The sequence below is a fragment of the Chelmon rostratus genome, chromosome 22 (genome assembly GCF_017976325.1).
Source record: "Chelmon rostratus isolate fCheRos1 chromosome 22, fCheRos1.pri, whole genome shotgun sequence".
Classification (NCBI taxonomy): Eukaryota; Metazoa; Chordata; class Actinopteri; order Chaetodontiformes; family Chaetodontidae; genus Chelmon; species Chelmon rostratus.
In genome coordinates this window covers 5,590,236-5,611,427 of record NC_055679.1, presented here as the reverse complement: position 1 = coordinate 5,611,427, position 21,192 = coordinate 5,590,236, and the positions used below count along the sequence as shown (strand labels likewise).

At 42.4% G+C, this 21,192-nt stretch overlaps 2 protein-coding genes across 2 annotated transcripts; both read right to left on the bottom strand.

Annotated features, from left to right (window-relative positions):
• Window positions 1-3,327: 3,327 nt before the first annotated feature.
• On the bottom strand, window positions 3,328-4,326 carry LOC121625473 (calcitonin gene-related peptide 2). Its single transcript, XM_041963557.1, has 3 exons — window positions 4,247-4,326; window positions 3,625-3,765; window positions 3,328-3,502 (listed from the first exon to the last, which is right to left on the bottom strand). Exons 1-3 carry the CDS (start codon window positions 4,324-4,326, stop codon window positions 3,328-3,330), a joined length of 396 nt encoding a protein of 131 aa, XP_041819491.1.
• A 5,567-nt stretch (window positions 4,327-9,893) lies between these two features.
• Window positions 9,894-19,813, bottom strand: LOC121626071 (solute carrier organic anion transporter family member 1C1-like). Its single transcript, XM_041964429.1, has 14 exons — window positions 19,712-19,813; window positions 17,460-17,601; window positions 17,159-17,291; window positions 16,924-17,051; window positions 14,905-15,051; window positions 14,667-14,765; window positions 13,457-13,678; window positions 13,126-13,290; window positions 12,404-12,599; window positions 12,127-12,292; window positions 11,390-11,574; window positions 11,019-11,083; window positions 10,627-10,744; window positions 9,894-10,440 (listed from the first exon to the last, which is right to left on the bottom strand). The coding sequence occupies exons 1-14, from the start codon at window positions 19,811-19,813 to the stop codon at window positions 9,894-9,896; spliced, it is 2,415 nt and encodes an 804-aa protein (XP_041820363.1).
• Window positions 19,814-21,192: the final 1,379 nt, after the last annotated feature.

The window sequence follows — 21,192 nt, the reverse complement described above, 5'->3', positions numbered from 1 at the left end:
CCTATAGCTGCTGGGAGCATAACCAGTTGGGTTTTTTTTCCAAAGAGTTTTATAACAGCTGTTTTAAACACATCAGGGAAGATGCACAATCAAACACCTGCTTTAAAGATGCTGTAGGCACAGGGTCAACATGAGGTGGACAAGTTAGACTCAGTGACAGTCCTGCAGAGCTCAGTTAAGGTAATACAGGAGAATTTTCCCATGGTTGCATTTTTTTTACACTGTTACTTGATCTCATCTGTGTTCACATCAGCAGCAATGGTGGCTCTGGTTGAGGTAATGTTGTTACTGAAGAACAATGCAAGTTCGTCTTTGATGTAGAGAAAGGTGGAAGATTCTGTCAGCCGACTTCTTTTTAACCTTAAGTGTGGCAGCAGTATTTAAGGCTTGGGTTTGGGAGCCTCAACAGCTGATCCAGTGGCGTCAGGACACATCCAGGGCGCGTGTCAGCCAAATCTGTGCCAGGATGCTCTACATCAATTCTCGAATCTCAGTCAGTCGCTCACACTCTGTGAAGCCCACAGTGATTTCTAAGAATCCACTGTTCAAAACCTTTGGCAGAACAAAAAACAAGGATATCAGCAAAAGAAAGTAAGCAACGCAGAGAGCAAGCAGGAAAAGCATCTAAATCAACTTAGATTGATTAATTTTTTTGTCCGGCTCGAGTCCCTGTATTAAAAAACCTATAAATTAATTTTGCTGTGAGAGCGGGTAACAGTGGCAGTCCTTTGCTTTGTTTTTGGTGGGAGGGCAACCCTCTTGTTTATATTTGGATCACAACTGTATCTTTAATGTCAGAGATTAATGTTGTCACCGGGTCATGAATCAGATCTGAAATTCCATCAAAACAATCATCAGCCATCGTTAATGCACCGATAAACAACCCAGCAGCAGATAACACTTGAGGCACAGTGCCATTTGTGATTTTACATGAAGTAATCGACAGATCTTGACACCATCCCCATTCTGTGTCAGGGGGTTTGGCGGATAATGGCTGCATTGTTTTTGGATTCATCAGCAAAAGCCCGCACTCGTTCTATTTTTGAAAAACCTTTTATGCCGGTTTTCACCGTGCATGGGAGTATCGCTGTCAGTGTCTGAGATGATCGGGTCGCTGGTAATCAAACGCAGGTTAATGCTGTGCGTCATGCTTCCCCTCTTGATTTTCATTACGTTACCCTGAGTAACCCATGCAGGAAGACAACATCTGACTATATTGAATACAGTGCTGTGATCACATTTCTGTCATAGAAAGGAATTTGGACAAATGGGGGGCTGTTTTTTTTATAATAAAAACACTGATTGTGCTCAATGTATGCAACATCATTTTTATTTTTCATTGATAAAAAGTGTTCTCGGATGTATCTCAATAGACCCTTGGGGCCCTTGACCATACTATTGAAACCGTGCTGCTTCTGAAATTAATCAAGCTATTTTTATTTTACTTTAAAGCTAACCAAAAGCCACACAACACCCAATATATTGTTAACATAATTCATAGAATAGATACTCGCAGTACAATACATGTAACCAGGAGTTTAATTGGAGATTTGTAGGGGGGAGATTGACAGCTTCCATTAGGATCACAGTTTATTAACGTGACTATATTTAGTGGACTATGAAGGCAACTGATTTTAATTATCTGGAAGTACATGTGTTACATATGTCAATTAAATGAATAATTTCACAGAAAATGTCTCAATAGATTTTTGCATAATGTACCATTTACAGATAGGACATAAGAAACAACAACATGTAAAACAGCATAGAACTAGTACTGATCTGAACCACGGTGTCATCAGCTCATAACACCAAGTGAACAACATCTAATCTCTCTTATCTCAGCCACAGTATGAGCAATGAATTAGCTATTGTGATTAAAATGAATGTAACAGTGATCAAAAGTCTGTTCTACACTGTTATTATGCGTAACAGCCTGTGTTATGGGCTGTCCAATAATAACATCAATTCTTCTTCCAAGATCCCATTTCAGTTCAACACTGTGGACCATACAGAGACGGGAGGTCCCTGTTTGAGAAAGGGAACCATATTTGATTGAATTTAACTTGACTATTTGCTTTCTTTCTTTCTTTTTCTTACTGTGAGCAGCAACTGTTAGCGTAGCTTAGTTTAGTTTACCAGAAAGACTGGAATTGGGGAAACAGCTAGTCTGGCTCAGTCCACGGGGAACAAAAGCCACCAACCAGCACCTTTAAAAACACAAAATTGGCCCATTATGACTTGTTTGTTCCATCTGTGCAAAAACTGAGCTGTATGTGGGCCTGCGATATTCCCTGTGTTAGGGTGGCCACTCCAATGCCTTGACTTGGTTGTCCTTATGCCATTTTTTCACAACAGTGATGTATGCTTGGAACACCCACCCATACCACTTCTAAGACCCATTTGAGACCAAGCTTTAACTTCCTGGCTGATGTCCTAAGATGATGCTTCAAAAATCTAGAAATCATTTTCCGTCATCATGATGTCATCTAGTTTGTGAAGCAAAGCACCCCCACAGATCAGGGGCGTTTTCCTGTCGAGGTTGAACCATTTCTTCATCCTAAGCTAAGCTAACTGGCTGCTAGTCCCAGCTACATATTTCCAGTACACGCACAATAACCGAATTAGTATTCTTGTGTAATTATTGGCAAGAAAGCAAATAAGCATATTTACCTAAATACTGAACTATTCCTGGATGTGCTGTAAGATAAAATAAGACTGAAGTTGAATTTCGACTAAGATGACCAGCCTGAGCATTCCTGTTGGGATACCTGTGTCAACTCCCAGCACATGGCACAGTGCAGCTCATTAATGAACTGTAGTTACAGTAGTACACTGGAGTGTAGTGCAAAATTTTGGACTTCCAGGTGTTTTAATTGGCATCTCATGTCGGAGTGCCAGCTGTGCCAGATACCCAATAATGCGGCTTAAAACACATGGAGATTTTTAGGAATATATTTTCACAATTTTATTATCAAAACCAACAGATAACATTTATTTCATATGGCTTTCACGTCTGTTTTCTTTTATTTATTGTTTTATTATTTACCTCGATGTATTTCTATATTCACATCATGCCATTGTGGAACAGCATTAACAGAGCCACGACACACACAAAGCCAGAAAAAACAAAAGAAAAAACATGTATCGACTTTTGATGGTTTTAAATTAAAGGCACTGTTTCTTAAAGTTTATAAAATAAAGAAGAAAAGTCATCATCATCATCATCATGACCATCACTGTCATCATTATTAACGTCATTCTCATGACCATTGTTACATAAGATGTCTGGTTATATCATCAGAGCACTGGGAGTGCTGGTTGGTACTAGAGAGGCAGGTAGCTGGGAGGCTGCAGTAGGTCCCTCTTGCCATAGGTGGCAGATCCCACGTTGGTCGGTGCGTAGACGGTGCCGATAGTGTTACTGGAGCGGACCAGGAAGTCTGCTAGCCTTTGGGTGACACAGGTGGCTGTGTTGCACTTCCTCTTTTCTATGTGGTGACTGGGAGGATGGAGAAAGCACAGAAACTGAGAGACGCACAACGTCACAGCAATGCACATGGATAGAGGGTTATTTGCACAATGGGGATTTAAAACAGTGGCTGATTCCTGTAAATGTGTCACCTGTTCATAGCTGTGAGCCCCCTTTGCGGCCGTGTACCCATGAGGCCGAGGAACGGGTTGGAGATTAGCCCGGGAGCTAACCAGCCTTCGCTGTCTGGGAGAGCACTTTCCTGCTCGCTGGATGAGCTAGGAGTGAAGTACCTGAATCACAGGAGGGAAAAAGGCCAAACCATTTCACACTGACAGCTGATGATACCCTCTTCAAAACGTCCACCAGCCCCGAGAGCCAGAAGTGGCCACTTAGCGTCCCCCACCACCCCAAGTTGCACAATGAAGCACTTTCCCACAGACAAGCACAATTGGCTTCCACCTCCGGAGTTATCAGTGACCGGCTGCTCCTCACACACAACATTACAGCCCCTCTAATCACACAATCTCCATGCTATTCAGCCGCTTGTGTGCTGACCTCAGGTTAAACTCCTATATTGGTTTCCTGGCTGTTAAGATGACGGTCATTTGAGCTGGAGTGTGATCTGATATGATCAACATTTCTGCAAAGGAAAACCTGCTGAATTTATCGCCGGCTGCTGTCTAATCTTAGACCCCTATAATAACTTTTTTTTCTTTCAAAAATCATTGCACAGACACACCAAAGAGCTCACTGCTCTGCCGATACTCTTACCTGTAACTTGGGGCGGTGGTGACACAGCGCAGCAACACAAGCAGCACGAGGAGAAGCACAGGCATCCTCAGGTGATACATAGTGCAGGGTGATTACCTGGATCAATACATTTTCATTTATTATTCTGGAGGATTGGGGCAAACCAGACAATGCAGAATTTGCAGAATCCATTATCAGCAGATAATGTGAGAATTTAACACATGCAAACAAGTGTAGACTGCTATAGCTTTAAAGCAGTTAACAGATAAGAGAGAGTTAAATATTTCTTCCATCATAATGAAATTTTGAATTTGAAGAGTCACCACTATGAGACAAAAAGAAAAGTATTGTTTATTCTATAAAAATCTATAATTCACCTACAGTCTAATTTAATGCTGTGCTCATTGATTCAGTGACAATATTCCACCAGAACCAACTGAGCATGAACCAGTTCAACTCTGATATTGTGCATCATCTTCTTTCCTGATGTATAATAGGGTTGCAGCTAACAATTATTTTCATTATGTTCTTCATGAATCAATTAATATTATCCAGAAAATATCCAAAATGCATGTTTTGCCCAAAACTCAAAGATATTCAATTTACCATCACACAAGACAAAGAAAAGTAACAAATCCTCACAAGTGAGAAGCTGGAATCAGAGAATATTTGTCATTTTGCTTCAAAAAATGACATAAATGGTTAATCAATGGTCAGAATAGTTGCTTATTCCTTTTTTGCTGAGTGATTGTTTGCACTCCATTTGACATCATATATATGTATAAATCCTGTGTGCACAAGTTGCACTTTGTCAAAGCTTCTGTACATACTTCTATCTCATCTAATCTTTTTATATTTGTGGTGCTTCCTTACATTAAATAGAAAATCCCAAATTGCTGCTGCATTGTTTCATGCAGCAAGAAATATTTGTCTTTGACACCTTTTGAATGTTGAATGTAAAATATGCAGTTGTTCTGTTTATTTTAGCAGCACACAACATGAGTGTTAAAGCTAAAAAAAATCTGGAAAGAAGTCAAATTTTAGCTAAATATCCTAATCAATCCTACAAGAACACTGTTGTTACACAAACTAAAACCACTGTCCATCTCCTGAAGCATCCCATTCACAAGGCTCAGACACTGGTCCTGTAAAAACAGACAGAGAGACAGAGTACTTACTTTGTGTTGTGTCAGCCAGTAGATCCCAGTCTGTCAGTGGAGCAGTCCAGGGTTTGGCAGACTGTCACACAAACCGACTCCAACAGTTATAGGCTCATCGCTCAAACCACTTGTGACATCAGCTCTCTCCAAATATAGCCTTGCATTTTCATTTACATAGAATGGGGAGGATGAGGGGGTGGGGGGTGGGGTGGGTGTGTATGGGGGTATAGGGGAGTCCAGGAGGGTCTTATATATGTCATATGCACTCTCAGCTACCGTAATGTACACCCTTACACCCGTGCACACGCCGAAAAATGCAAATTTTGACAGCGCACATGCACACGCACACGCTTCTTTGTACGTCACCATCCTCATCATCACCTTCGTCATCATTCTCATCAGCGTCTGTGATGGGACTGACCCGCCATAAACCCACACCAGGGAGAGGAGGGCTGCCTTCCTATTTATCTGGAGACACGTAATGAAGTTTCAGGTCACCAAACTCTGGCCCTGCCGCCTCCCTCTGGGCCCCGCCGACGCTGAATAATACATGTGAAGATGAATTATCATTAATAATGAACGGGGTCTCATTATTTTGACGGGACACGTCACAAACAACTGAGAAATTACTAATTAATGAAGCGATGGTAAAACTTGAGAGTAATACTTCACAAGCGCGTGACCTGGGACTCTGACTAGGTTTTGAGCGGATTAGCAATTGCATGTCTTCGCGATAGTTTCCTGCAAACTTGGTTTAAAATATTAAGTGCTTTTCTGTAACTTTAAAGCTGCTATAATCAGAATTATTTTGCATGAGATTGCAACATATAATGCGAAAGGTATCATCTCTGCAGCTGCCTCAGCTCTGCAGTGGATTTCAGGCCATTGTTTTGGTTTTACTGCCATCTTTACTGTCCTGGTTGACTCTCACGGCTCTCATTAATGTCACTTTCAGTTCCGAAAAAACCCGGTCAGGTCGCACACCTCCAACTAAATGTTTTTGTTGCTCTGTGTCTGCCAGATGTGTAAATATGCATGGCTAATTTGTCAGCCGTATCAGCTTGACGTTGACGATGTGTTCACAGCTTGTCCCATCACAGATTGACGCCTCAACAACCCCACAACTGTCATCAGACTTACAGACATCTCTGATTGGTGCATGGAAACAAATGACATCAGCTCTTTCCTGCGAAGCCTCGCCCACCACTGCTGCACGGGGGCTAATGTGTTTTCAGATGAAACATTTGGATTAAATAGAAAATGTGTGCTGAACCCATGGCTGCAAAAAACAAAAAAAGCTCATAAAAACGTAATTATCAGAGAATGCAGAAAAGATCACCATGACCGTGTTTCTGCTCAACGTTTGTCTGCATCCATAAGATGCCACCACAGGCTGCTCGTAAGTGCTGCGGTGGCTGACAGAGAGATATAGTGCAGTCCTAATGGACATGTAACACCCCCAAACCCACCAAGGTCCAACTAACACCTCCCTGTGCTTCCTGTAAGCTTCCCAAGAAAACCTGCAGTGACTGCAGGCAACGATAGAGTGACAGAGTGGTACTTTCCTGTACAGTATAGGCTATTTCTGGAGTCAAAGTTCTGACTTGATTCACTTCAGCCCTCACACTTGTTCCTTCCATGCTAATTTCTGAAGATGAACACATAACAAATGCTTTAAAGGTGACAAAAACAACTGATTCACTTGGCCATGTACAACAGATTTTTGCCAATGCCTGCTAATGCAATTATATCCTGTTTCACTGGCAAAAGCCGGTTAATAAAAAAACGATAATAACTTGATTTAATATATAATTAACCTATTAAATATTTAGCTGCCCTAGTGGATGTGAGGGAGGTGTTTAGAAAGGTTAATATGCACGATCTTGAAAGAAAGGACAGGATGGAAGGAAAGACAGAGGACAGAAAAAGGAGAGGAAGGGAAAGAAGAGAGGAAGAAGGGAGTGGGTGGGATGTGTAGGATTTTAAGTCTATTTTTAAAGCCATTGTTTTGGGAAATGTTACATAGGTGGAGGCTCACTTTCAGAAAGAATGCTGCTAATATCACAACTAATCCTCAGTTTATAGAAAGCTGAGTGAACCTCCATGATCCTGAAGGTACCACAAGTTCTTCTCATTCCATTCTCAGCTCATACTTACTGTGACCTCTGATAATGGCCGTGTATGTCCACTATTGCATGATGAACCACTTAAATGGCAGATCCTCTGTGCTTGTGTGATACCTGTGCAGTCGGAGGAACGAAACTCCAACCCAGGCGAACTGTTTGAGCAAGAGAGGAGGCCTCACACACGTAACCGGTGTGTGTGGTCTCTCTGTGGCCCGTGATGCATCCACAGACACAAATAAACAGATAACGTCACCAACTCCTACCTGTACTGGGAAAGCAAGTGCCAGTTGTTTGTTAATTAATTGCTTGGTACTGAATGACTCCTTGGTCAGGAATGCTAGTGGTTTGTGTTTTGTTTTGTTTTTTCTCTGACAAAAATTGTTCAAAAAAATGCATTTTCCCTCCAGCCTACATAAATATATTAACAACATAACAGGCATATATGTAACTGCTGATAATGTTGCGTAATGTGTATGCATGTATCTATCTAAAAACGATGCCTCATGTCATTTACAAGGTGTGTGATCAGGGTAAACAGGCAAGCTGTAACCATGGTAAAAGCAACTGTGTGACTGTGCTGCAGCTCATATAACCTGCATGGCTCGTTCTGGGTTTGGACATAAAGACCAGAATGCCTGATCTTGTTCGGGGCAGGCTCGGTTAGCGCTGTCTCGGACAGAACTATGCAGCCCGGGCAAAAAAAAATCAATCACTGCAGGTTTTAATATGCTATCATATACATTTGAAAACCGCGTTCTCGATATGCACCTGTAGCACAGAAGCAAAAGCAACATTTTCACATTGTTGTGTTCACAGCATGACGACGTGTTAACGCTGGTTTCATGTGTGTTTTTGAGACAGCAACATTTAATGTGACAATAATATCAAACATTCAGGGGCTCATTTATTCACATTAAAAGAATAACAGTCATTTTGGTCCAGATGTTTGCTCTATAATGTTTTTTTTAGTCTGGGCCTTGCATGACAGCTGTGCAAATCATGATGCTTTGAATTGTTGGTCAATGTACACATTCAGTGCTATTTCATTTAAATAACAAGTACTGTGCAACGTTTCTACAGCTGTGGACATGGCACCAGTGATAGCACATCCTCTGCAGGACTAAGTGTAATATAACAACTCTATCCTGTAATACGAGAGGGGGGGGGGGATACTGTTAGCATAGAGCATTTATGAACTTGCATGCACTGACTGTGAGACTTGTGCTGTCCTCACGTATATTCATGACTGATAACACCATGGCGTGAAAAGAGGAAACTGTCAGCACATGGACAGACAGGATGGAGCAGCACAGTGCCTCTGACCCCCCTCTCTCACAGTGTGCACGCAGGCAGGAGCGACAGTAAGCTACTACAGTTATAAGGATGCTCTGAAATGTTCTCATGATACAGGTTTTTAGGTTAGTGTGCTCATGCAAAATCATGAATGTTATTGTACCACAACAGTGAAATCTAGTAATATGACGTCATTTTAGATTTTTGGTTAAAAGGCTGGAGTGCAGGATTTTACATATAAATGAGCGTCTGCTCAAGTCGTTGACTTGCACAATGCTCATTAAGCCTGTCACCACCAGGTCAATCTCTCTGGATTTTGCAGTTTACCAGAGGTTTTAAATCTGGGGTCTGTGGAGACAGGCCTACAGACAGAGGTGCTCACACTACTGCGCACATAGTTTTTCCTCACTTTGCTCTTCAATTTCACATCTGTGACAAATTGAAGTGTCCCAAAAAATGTACAGCTTTTATCATGATAAGGACAGGTTAAGTAAATTTGGCCCATCAATTACATCTCCGACTGCCACTGAGTGTAATCCAAAACATGGATTGTACTCAAGTGGTGCTGTAGTGGACTGAATATACTGAGAGGTGATCCTAATGTTTTTCCCATCTCATTTACAGTCAGTGCAGTCCAGCACAACGCCAGCACTAATTATAGTCTCAATGATAAACGTATACTTGAATTAACATCTCTATGACACATTATGCTGCAACAGCTCTTCATCAGACAGTGCTGTCGGTTAATAGCTTTAGTTAGTTTAGCTGCCAGGGTATCAGAAGACGAAGACAATGTCTTTATGATGTCTGGAGGTTGGCACGTATGTTGATTAACCATCCTTATTCATCACCGGGCATTATTATTGACGTGGCTTTTCATCTAGAAATGCTCTAAAATTGTGAATTTGGCAGCTGAACTTTTGAAACAAAATTCCAAGGGGGTGAGGAGTGATGACCCCTGCGGGGGGTAATGTCACAGAAGACCTGCTCATAAATGCACTGACTTCACAAACACTGAATCTCACACACAAACGATGGTTCTAGTTGGCCTAGTTTGACCCTGTTTTTGAGACCACGCTGGCGAACACCTTAATTTTGTGAGCACGCAGTGTCTTTGCTGTGTGTCTCTAACTCCTTCTCCTCCTTATGATGGTCCAGCTCCCCTTTTTCCACACATGCATTCGTCTCGTTGCAAGACTCGTCTTTTCCCTCTTTCACCACCTCCTCTGACCTCTGCCTGTCCGACTCTATCTTTACTTCCTCACTTGGAAGAGGAGTAAACTCAACAGTGGTCTCTGTCAGGGATTTGACCTGTTGCCTCTCCTGGGTGGTATTTGTGGAGACGAGTCGGCTGTCTTCGGGTAGCTGCTCTGTTCTGTGAACCTCCCCTCCCTCCTCCACTTGTGTTGCGATCCTTACACAGACTTTTGGCGGTTTGGGAACTTTCGTAGCACTAGGCTGGTCCCCATTTGGATTTGATGGGGCCTGAAGTTCAATTTCCTTTGAAGATTTTGCGTGCGGCATATCTGTTTCTCGCTCTGGTTTCCGAAACTGTCGCCTAAGGAGGACGATGACAGCAATGATGAAGAAATACGAGGAACCACTGAGACAAGTGATCAGACCCAAGAAGATGATCCTGAAAATAGAGACAAAAGATGGACAGAAGGTGAGTAAGGGCAGAAACCTTTATTGCTACAGTGTCTTAAGTCACGGAGAAAAAATAATTGTACGTATAATTCAGCTAGTTGTATGTAAAGTCATTATACCTCAAATTCATATTAGCAATCACGTTCTATTTCCACATCTGCAGTCCATGGCGTACCTGTACATAGTCGAGTCATAAATGCGACATGCTCCCCTGCCCCCACACTTCTTCATCGACCACTTCAGGCAAGTCGAATCAATCAGGGCTCCGAAATACACCGGTGCAGGAATTCCACCTGCAGACAAAGCATCAGCCAAATATGAAATATGCAACACTTTAGTAGAGACAAATATTATGCCTCTCAATCATATTTGTCATATTAGCTTATTTTGACAGCTGCATAACAAACAAATACAAAAACACGCAGTCAAGCCAGACAAAAGGTGACTTTTTACCAGCAGGGGGAGCTTTAGGTTTGGGACCTACCAGAGACTGTACTAACACTGAAAAGCAGCCCAAATCGAAAAGTACTAGAACATTGCTATGCCACTGACAGTATTGAAGCTTACCAAGAGTCCTAGTTACCAAAGCCTGCATACCCAGAGCAAGGGATTTGAGCTCTGGTGAGATGCACCTGTAATGACGAAACATCATATAGATCATTTTGTGTCAGTTGCTGTGACAGTCAGCATCTTTAAAGGATGAGTTTTACATTTGGGACACACACTTATATGCTTTTTTACTAAAAGTTGGATGAGAAGATTGATATCACGTGCCCAGACGCTAAACATGAAGCTACAGCCAGCCGACAGGACTGACTGGTCAAATTAGGTACTTAATTGAGTTAACGGCATCAATCTCTTGATGCTTGTGCTCACATCACAAGAACGACATACAGTAACGTTAATATTCCCAGCCATCGTTATTTCCAGACACAGACCGTATGATGACCATGTAGCCAGGTGTGGCTCCCAGAGAGTTGATGAAGGAGCTGAGGACAGACACAGCCATGTAAGAGGTGAAGCTTCGGCTGCAGTCCTTAGCATGAGGACACTGGCCCAGCCTCACGGACGTGCTGCTGCCTGCTGGGAAGGAGGCGGACACACAGCTGCAGTTGTGAAAGACCTGGTGGAGAGAGAGAAAGTGCGATGTAGTGAGAGGACGTAGTGGAAATGAAGTGAAGCAACACCCATTTATAGTTAGGAGAATACGTCTTTACTTAGAGTCAGAGCCAGTCTGCTGTTATGTTAAGTCATGTTCCCATACAGTGATTTCTGGACAATGAAATGGATCACATGACAAAATGGAAAAGAATTGAGTAAAGAAAAATGATGAATGAAGGTGTGAGATGCAATTAAAACTCTGATCTGAAATAATTTTGTAGCATACACTGTCGTGACCTTACTTCGGATTGAAACACAAAACATGCTTTGCTGATTCCACTGGCTGCTGTCATCGCAATCTATAAACCTTCCTAAAATAATAAAGGTTATCATTATCATTTTTATTAATATTATTATTATTATTATATATTTTTGACAATTTGGAAATGAAAGAGTTGAAACAAAGAGTTGTTATTGTGAGTTGTCAACTAACTCTGGACTCATCAGACCCAGAAATCCTCCTCTAACTGGCTGATAAGCAGGCTGTTGGTGCATTCACAGTGTGCAGCCCTACTGTGTTCTTGCCGTATCCGCTGGAGCTGAGGCAGCCGGCCATGCATGGAGAGATGTAGGTGATGCCGCTGTCTGAGCAGACGGGGTCCCACTCCTCTGCTGAGCACGAGCAGTCTCTGTTACACTCTGAGAAGAGCATATCCCTGTTGTTTGACACACTCTGCGTCCTGCAGACCAAAGACGGCTTTCAGAATCGGAATATTGCATTTGAGTTCCCGTGGCACATTATTTTGGTCTGTTGAAGCACCTTTGTATACCCTTCATGTCTCAGCACTGACCCGTTGTATGAGATGGTGAGCCCAGCCACAGGAATGTTGTCACACTTGGTGCCAAACTGCAGCAGCAGGAGGAGGTACGCCAAGAAGGACGTGGCAAAGGACAGCTGAGCTCCTGACACCAGGCTCAGTTTGTACCTCTTCATCAGCAGCCCTCCCAGGAAGATCCCCACGGCCACCGCTGGCAGGTTCAACACACCTGGAAGAGAAACACAAGAGGGTCTGGACGCTGGGAGGCCCCTCTTACAGCAGGAAATTCCTCTGTGAGTCTTTAAGCTTTGAGCAGAAATGCTGGAGAGGCCTAAGTGCATCTCAAGTTTGGACTTTTGAACTTGAACTGAGAAAATAAATTGCTTTGTTACCTTTTTACAGAATGTTTCTTGATCTATTTAATATAATCAACCATTTAGACTTGAGTGAACTAATGAGTTTTTGGCAGCATCCAAGTGCCTAGAATACAATTCATTTTAGCTCGTATGCTAACCATATGCTCTACTGTACATATAACCAGCAGTGTCATTAGAAGCAAGTAATAGAACTCCTGGTTCTAACTCTAAGAGCTAAGAACAACTTAGCATAGCTCCTAATGTCGAACTATTCTTTTAAACTCTTCCAAATGAATACTGAAGCTAGCAAGCTCACCAACTTGATGGTGCACAGTCAAGGTTAGGACGAGCAGTTGGAATCAAATGAGAAATCCCAGTTCTTTTTTTTTTTTTTTTTACCTATGAGGAAGTTGGCTCTGGATGCAGACTGTCCAAACTGTTGTTCCATGTATTTGGCTTTGAAGGTGAACAGGCCGATGAAAGAGTTGAACTTCAGGATGCTGCCACAAAGGAGCAGGAAGTAGGCAGGGGTTCCCAACAGGCGCTTCAGCGCGGGAATAAACCCTGTGGAAGGACATCCAGCAAAAATACAAGCAATGACCATAAACCTGCACACGTTCTGTTGTTTCGCAAAACACCAAATCTATTTTAAATACATACATTTGATATGGAAATGCAATAAAGTGGCATCAGTGTTGTATTACGGGAAGAAGAAGAGGACTGTCCCAACCTTTAGCGATGTCAGTCAGCTTGAGGTTGTGATTGTTGTTGAGGGCGTCCTCTGTCCCACCCAGGGCGTCGCTCCCGCCCTTGTCCCCCTCCTGCTTTGGCAGCGAGCGGGGCAGGAACCAGAAGGGAATGCTGGAGATGAGCAGGAGGCCGGACGATACCAGGAAGCCCATCCACCAGGCTCCCACCCAGCGGGCATCTTTAGGGGTGATGCTCACACTTTCTGGATGACAGAAAAGGGTTTCCGAGTGAGTGCACGGCAGGAGCAGGAAGTCTGGTGGGTTTCATGTTAACCTTCTTTCCTGTGCATGAAGGGACCAAATTTTGGGAAAAAAGGGAAAATTATCTGGGATTGGACATTCAACTCTCCAGTAGCGACACTGCACACTTTAGGTGGACTGATTGAGTTTGCCTCACTAATAAATTATTGATTTTACATCATCTATCAGTGAGAGTCAAGACAGTTCCTCATAGGAACGCTCAGAAAAGTCCTCACTAAGCTGTCCTGACAGGTCTGCAGCCTATTTTTATAGCAGCATGTCAGACCTTTGCACCTTGAGCAGCAGGATGAGTCAAAATCAGTCTGGACCAAAGCTCCAGACACAGTCGCCATGTCTCTTCTGTCAAAACATGAAATTCTAGACAAGAAGCGTTCTTTGGTTTAAACTGTTTTCAGTGGTTCGTCAAAGAAAATAATCTTGTATTTTAATCAGTACAGCTGTCTAACGATAGAAGGCTCTCCAATAAAAAGTACTGCAAATTTTATCCACATTTCCAGAAAAGAAAATGCAAACCAGTGCTTGTTTTCATCCACCACTGTTGTGCAGTTTTTGGGAGTTGCTTCATTGAGATAAGCAGTAGCTGGCGCCAATTATCCAGTTGGAAAACACTTCCGTCTACTCATCTCTGTTTGTGTCATGTATTAATGTGACGAAGGCTACATCAGATGTGATGAGGAACATCTTCTTCTTCTCTCAAGCAGAAACAGCTGATGTGAGCTACATGTTTGCTACATCAGAACTTATTCAAAAAATGTGTCTCCATCTCCCGTTAAGCACGAGTTCTTTTTCCAGCGCCATACTTGAAAATCCACGTAAAAACACATTGACGAGAACATCGCTAATGAGTCCTTGATTTCAGACAGAGGTGCAGTAGAGAATACCAGGGCCTGATGGTACATATGTCTTCCAAAACAAATGCGTTGCGCTTACCCATGTCAACATATCCAATGTCCACGTACAGTTTGGCACAATAGGAGCCCAGGAGGAAACCAAACATGGGGCCCAGGAGAGTGATGGTCTGGAGACAAGCTGCAAATTACAAAAGAATTTTGTTGAATTTGTCCACCATGACTGCCCTCTGACAACTTGATCTAGTATTTATGGGAAATTTGTATTGTCTCACATAATATGTGATATTGGACCATGGAAATGAGCGGTGACAGCTTACCTATATAGAAGGGTGAGTTTTCTGCTTTAGCAAAGTCGTCGATGTAGGAGATGCCCAGAGGTGTGACCGGGGTCTCTCCAATCCCCCGCAGAGCGTTCCCGAGGAACACGTAGATCCACATGTTGGACCCAGACTCTCTCACACAGGCTCCACAAAAACACACGCAATTGGAATGCATGATATTGATTTTGTCACGATCCAATGAACAGTGATTTACATCGACGCTGCTTAATGCTGCTGCTTTGTTAAAAATCACCAAAGGTCAGAGCATTTCCTACACTCAAACGTAGAAAATGCATAAACTTTATTCTGTCAGAAATCTTTAATCTTGGAGAAATTCTGCCTAAGCTGCTGACTGCCTGCTGCTGCCTTCAGTTTTTACATGCGGCTCAAAACACCCTTGCAGTGCACGTGCATGTTTGGTGTGTGTGTGCATTGTCTGCGTCATTCATGGATTCTTAATTTTGTATCTAAAAGAAGACTTTATCAAAAGTTGAATTAAAAAAAAACCCATCAAAATCTGTATAGAACCCCCTCCCACATGTTATTGAAAAAGAGAAAATAAAGTCTGCTACCTCAATTGTGCAGACTACCTCAAAACCAAATGTATGAATACAGTGCGGTCTTCATTCAATATCACTTTAATAGGATGTGGCTTTACGCTTGTATAACACTGCTTTGAATGTGACTTCCATATTGTGTTTTCTTCTAAATACATCTCATCAGAATAGCTGAACAGGATCAATGCATTGTATTCTGCGGTCGTATGACGTGTCTGTGAGAAGAGGAATTAATTATGGCTCCACAATAGAAAGACAGACGTAACATTTCAACCGAGGCCCATCTCAGGGACCGAGAATTGATTGGAAAAAAAGGTGATCCTCAAAACACTGAAGAATACATGATATGAGTCTAAGCTGAATTTATTACCATAAATATTACCAGTGTCTGCTTTTTCAGTGATGCTGTAAGACCTAATGGTCCCACACATTATTGTGCCTCTTTTCTCCTTCTTTTTCCATTTTCCATCTTTCAGCTCTTGTTGCTGTGCTCTACCGCCGGCTTACAGACTGATGATTGTGTGTGAGTGCTGCGTCTGTGTTGAGCTTGTGTTACAGGGATGTGGAGATTTGTCATTTTACCAGGAAAGCCAGTAGAAAATGACAGATGTTTTTGACTCATCAGCCACCCAAGAGGTGTGGCTGCGGGGTTGATAGTTTCAGCGGTTATGTACAAGGCATGGGAGGCGAGCAGTTTTGAAGGTCAGACCAGGATCAGTGCATTCCAGGGATGGTTGAGCGAAGGCCAGTGAGTTGTGGGGTTTTAACCAGGTTTCATGTGAAGGCGGACTCTTGCTACTGCTGTGGTTTCTTCTTCACTGATCATAGCAAAGGCATCTACGCTGTGCTGTTTGTCCGGATTGCTGGTTGTTGATTTCAACTCTATGGGTAGAGGTTTGTCAGACAGCGGCAACCAGCTGATTTTTCCACCCACTTTACTAGCACTGCGCTGTTCTATTGTTAGGTTTGTGCTAGCTATGCTGCACGTCCTAGAGCAAGATACAAGCTCAGATACACAGTAAAAAACCCTGGTGTTGGGATTGTATTGTTGGGATCGTCAAATCAGTATAGATCATTGCCAGGGATGAATGAATGTCAACCAACCAAAATGTTATTCCTAATACATGAAGTACATGTTGAGATATTTAATCTGGCAAATGCAAACATTGACCAGTTGCCTCCATCCAATTGTTGTTGAGATATTTCAGTCCAGCCCAAATTGGCGGAATGACCGACAAACCAACATTACCATCCATACATATATACGTTGCTAGACTGGCTGATAAAAAATGAGACAGTGTTCCCTCACACCTACATATATACTGATTGTTTGCGAAAGCTGCACAAGGTAAAGTTGCACTTTGCATGAAATTCTTGCTTATTGCAGGTTTAGATGAATGGGAATCCACATCACTGATATTTCAGTGGAGATTATTTTTCATTGCTAAATCATTCTTACCTCTGCTGTCTTCCAAAGAGGGCTCTATCCGAATTTCGGGCATATCTTCTGTTTTCAGAGGATCCAGACAGGCAGCGATGTTCATGCTGTCATTATGGACAATCTGAATGATTGTGTCATACTTGTAGCTGTGGAAAGCAGCCGTGCCGCAATGAAACATTAAACAAGATCATTCTGAGGTCCTTCTACAGAAGCTTTCAAACGTTTCTAAAATCGAGTGTTTGTCGATGTTTACCGTCCCATGAAGAAGTGCGTCAGCCCAGTGAGGAAGGCTCCTACAGCCATGAGAAAGCAGCCCACAGCAATGAGTCTGGGCCGGTGCAGCTTGGCCCCAAAATGGCTGACCACAGCAAGAAACAACAAGTTGCCTACCTCCAAAAAAAGAGCCAACAGAGCAGAAGAAATGCCTACATTAGACATTTCAAATTATACATTTATCATAAGCTATAGAGCCAAACTGAAAAGGTGTCCGAAACAAGAGCAAGACCTGATCAGATGCACAAAGTGTCAGGGCTAAATCAATAGATAGACACTACCCATCTCAAAACTGCCATCTATGAGTCCAATGTGGGTGCTGGAGAGGTCAAAACGTCTCTCAATCTGAGTGATGGAGCTCTTCATGTAGGTTCCTGTCAGAGCCTTGGAGAAACAGGCGAAGGACAGCGCCACAATAAACAGCTGGAACACACAAGGGGAAATATAAGTCATGAAAATGGGCTAGCAGTTCGTATATATTTTACAGCCGAGTACTGTGCACTGTAAATTAAACGTTCTCTGTCATTTTCTAATAAATATCAGCTATTTCATGGTATATCTACTTTGATAAAATAAATGAATACATAAATAATGCAACAACAGGAAAATAATGAAATAAAGCTGATTTTTTTTTATCACTTGGGGGCAGCGGAAACAAGTTCTGAGCATTGTTGCCTAACACAGCTGAAGGGCTGTTAACAGCATTCCAGAACAACAAGCTCTGATATAACCCTAAAGCCACGTTGGCCAATCAGAAGCCTGAAAACAAGCTATTACCAGTAGGCTACCTGCAACTAGAGGTCCAGTGATGTTGGCTGTGATGGTGGCAGTGTTGGATTATGCAGCAGTGACCTCGGGTCCTCAATACAAGTGAAGGCTAACTGTACATTTAGGTGTAAACACCAGCACTCGTTTGGCCACTGAGCAATATTATAATTCATTTGGAGTCATGTTTATGACCTCCTGATGAATTTAGTCCAATATTCGCTCTCATTTAGCGTTTGGTTTTTTGTTTTTTTCTACTAACTCCTGAGGGAAACATCTGACTCTTAGCTGCTAAATGCTCCACTACATTCACCTGACTGTGACCTGGTGCTGAGCAGGTGGTGTACGGTGGGTTCAAGAGGTTTTTCGTTGAAATCGGATGCCTGCTGCGGGAGAAAACAACTTGCAACTTAAGGTTGCAGGTCAGACAGCTAAACACTGAGCTAAAACTTGCCACAAAGCTCTGTGAAGCAGGGGGAAGGACATTTTAACAATAATCCTACAACTAAAAAAAACTAAATAGAAAATCATCTAATAAATCCATGGGAGCAGTTTGAAGACATGCTTTGGTCAATGTAAAACTATAAGGCATTAAATCTCATGTACTCTCACATTTACTGACTCTGGATGGAGATCTGAACGAAGCCTAGCGAGCACAGATGTACAAATTTCTGCACAGAATCCTCACACGTACTCATCCCCCCCAAAAAAATGACAAGGTTCTGGACGATGCTCCAAGTTGTGTTTTAATATGCTGTCTTGTTAACATGTCGCTGAGCTGATCTCACACACACTCCGTATGCTGCTTACTTTGCCTCCTACGCTGCAGCCTCCACATTCCTTAGTTTTACTCAGTGTGTGGGCATCCTGCAGTTTCTTTATTACTAAGTTAATTCCTGCTGGGGATTAGTGAAATTCTCCTGCATGTTTTGCTATGTACAGAACTTCATCTATTATGGTGTATTGCTATGGAGGCTTTCATTCTTAGCTTAAACTTGACTCAGTCTGACAGGTGCCGACCACTCTGGGCTCTAAAACCTTGAAAACTCTAATTAGAGCACATAAAGCAGTGTGCTGTCTCATAAGCACCCCGACAGCTGCTGGTATACTGTAAGTATAATTTAACGTTCTCTACTTCTTCATCTGATTTGGAATAAGAGTAAGTGGAGTAATGGGTCTATATTTCTGAGATATTATTTAACTCAAGAATGTGAAGCAGGAAACCGCAAAAACGGAACGATCGGATAAAGCTGCCTGTACATTGTTGGATATACCGTCTCACAGTTAGGATTGGTGATGGTGATGATTGTGAAGATTTGCTTTTCAGCCCCAACATCTGCAGACTGAGCTGAGACGCACACGAGGAGAAGTCTTGGGTGAAATTGTTGTGTTTTATGAGAAATGCTCCATTAACTTTGCACATGCTGATGTAGTGCCACAATCAGACAAGGCTGTGCTCAGGACTGATGCTGAAGTGTTTGACAGAAGTCAGTATGCTGATCTAGAGCAGAAATGTGGCCGTGGACATTTTGAAAACAACATAAGATCAGCTCTTGGCTTGATTCTACCCACTTTGGGAGGCAACATGTCTCATCCATGTCTGAAGGGACAATACTAAGAACTGCACCACCGCTCTGCCCTTTGGGTTTTTCACTGATTTTTGTTTTTTATCTAGAGCAATTTACTCTGCATCAGCAGAATGAACTTCAGCCCATGAAGAGAATCAGAACTACAAGAAACCAGCAGCCAGGTGTTATAGCTTCAGTACTTTGAGAGTGGAGATGCCGGGGTGTTTTTTGGTCTTCTGTTCGGGGTCACACAGAGCCTGCTGGCTGGTCATCCTGCCTCTGTCCTCTGCTGCGTCCTCCATCCTGCACTCAGCGTTCACCTGCTGGTCAGTCTACCTGCCCTCAAGGCGCTGCAGGAAAGTCAGACTGAAGATGAGGGAAAATGTTTTGACTGAGTTCACTTGTTCATTCTATAATGTGTTAATTCATAAATAAGATTTTGGGGGAGTAAGCTTCTTCCCTTTCTTGCTGAATTTAGAGGAGAAGGTCTACATCACTCTCATGTCTGTACAGTAAATATTAGGCCAGAAACAGGGGAACAGCAAGCCTGGCTCTGTCTGAAGGCAACCAAATCTGCCTCACCAGCAACTTCACTCATTCGCGCATTATATCTTATTTGTTATGCTAAGCTAAGTTAACTTATGTAGCTATAGCACATGTTTATGTACAGATATAAGAGTGGTATCAATCTTCTCATCCAACACTCAGCAAGAATAAGCACATGTCCCAAAATGTTGATGGTAAAAAGCAGAATGAGTGGGATTTTCCTTAAACAAACAACACAATGTATAGACTCATAGAGCAGTAATCTGTCTCATTTATGACTCAATAGAAGTGTGTGATGGTGCGTTGATCTGCAGCCATTAGCAACGCAGAGGGAGTCAGGTACCAGATCATGCACAAAATGACAAATCCTACTCATTCTATAATAAATATATATAAATATGACAGATTTTTACAATACAAAAATTGGCAGTTGTTTACATTTGTGATCACCTTAACAAAGACATCATAAATCATATCAAACTTCATCATTTCGTCATTTATCACTCCACCAAAAATCTACTGCGTAATAATCAGATCTTAAAATATGGGACATTTCACAGACTTCAGATTCTGAGGAACTAGCCATGAGCGCAACAAGCGTCTGATTTTACTTAAAGTAGATAAACGCTTAACAAACATACTTTTTGACAATCAGCATCAGCTTATCAGGAGTCTCACATGTATGAGCCTGTGAAGTGAGCTAAAATGCAGAGCAGCCGTGATGGTACCTGTGCAAACTCCACCAGCGTCTCCTCCCCACAACCCTCTCAGCTCAGTCAACGTCAGGAGCCGCAGGTTGAATCCATGTCAGAGAGGAAAATGGTTTCCGATGGTAACTCATTAGTCGGCGAGAGGGGGGAAACCTGACATGAAGTAATACAATCGACCAGTTAGTGTGTTCTCACCTCACAACTCAATAATCCCCCTCAGGTTTAGCCTGGTTAATACTTCCATCCACGGCACAGCTCGCCTTTAATGTCTGATTCGTTCTTGGCCAGAAAACTAATCACATGAATTCCTGGAAAAACTTAAATATCTGAAACTTGGCTATATTTAGAGAAGCAGATAGCAAAACCATGGCTGAAAAGCAACTTCTGAGGAAGTTTGATAAAATACCTAGTGCATCTCCAGGATG

Excerpts from the sequence above, each read along its gene's own strand:
- LOC121626071 (XM_041964429.1), bottom strand. The coding sequence starts at position 19,813 with ATGGAGGACGCAGCAGAGGACAGAGGCAGGATGACCAGCCAGCAGGCT. Across the intron at positions 17,602-19,711 it reads CCGGCATCTCCACTCTCAAA|CTGTTTATTGTGGCGCTGTC; the intron begins GTACTGAAGCTA and ends TGTGTGTTCCAG. Across the intron at positions 11,575-12,126 it reads GCGGATACGGCAAGAACACA|GTCTTTCACAACTGCAGCTG; the intron begins GTAGGGCTGCAC and ends TCTCTCCACCAG.
- LOC121625473 (XM_041963557.1), bottom strand. The coding sequence starts at position 4,326 with ATGTATCACCTGAGGATGCCTGTGCTTCTCCTCGTGCTGCTTGTGTTG. Across the intron at positions 3,766-4,246 it reads ACCACCGCCCCAAGTTACAG|GTACTTCACTCCTAGCTCAT; the intron begins GTAAGAGTATCG and ends CCTGTGATTCAG. Across the intron at positions 3,503-3,624 it reads GGGCTCACAGCTATGAACAG|TCACCACATAGAAAAGAGGA; the intron begins GTGACACATTTA and ends CCATCCTCCCAG.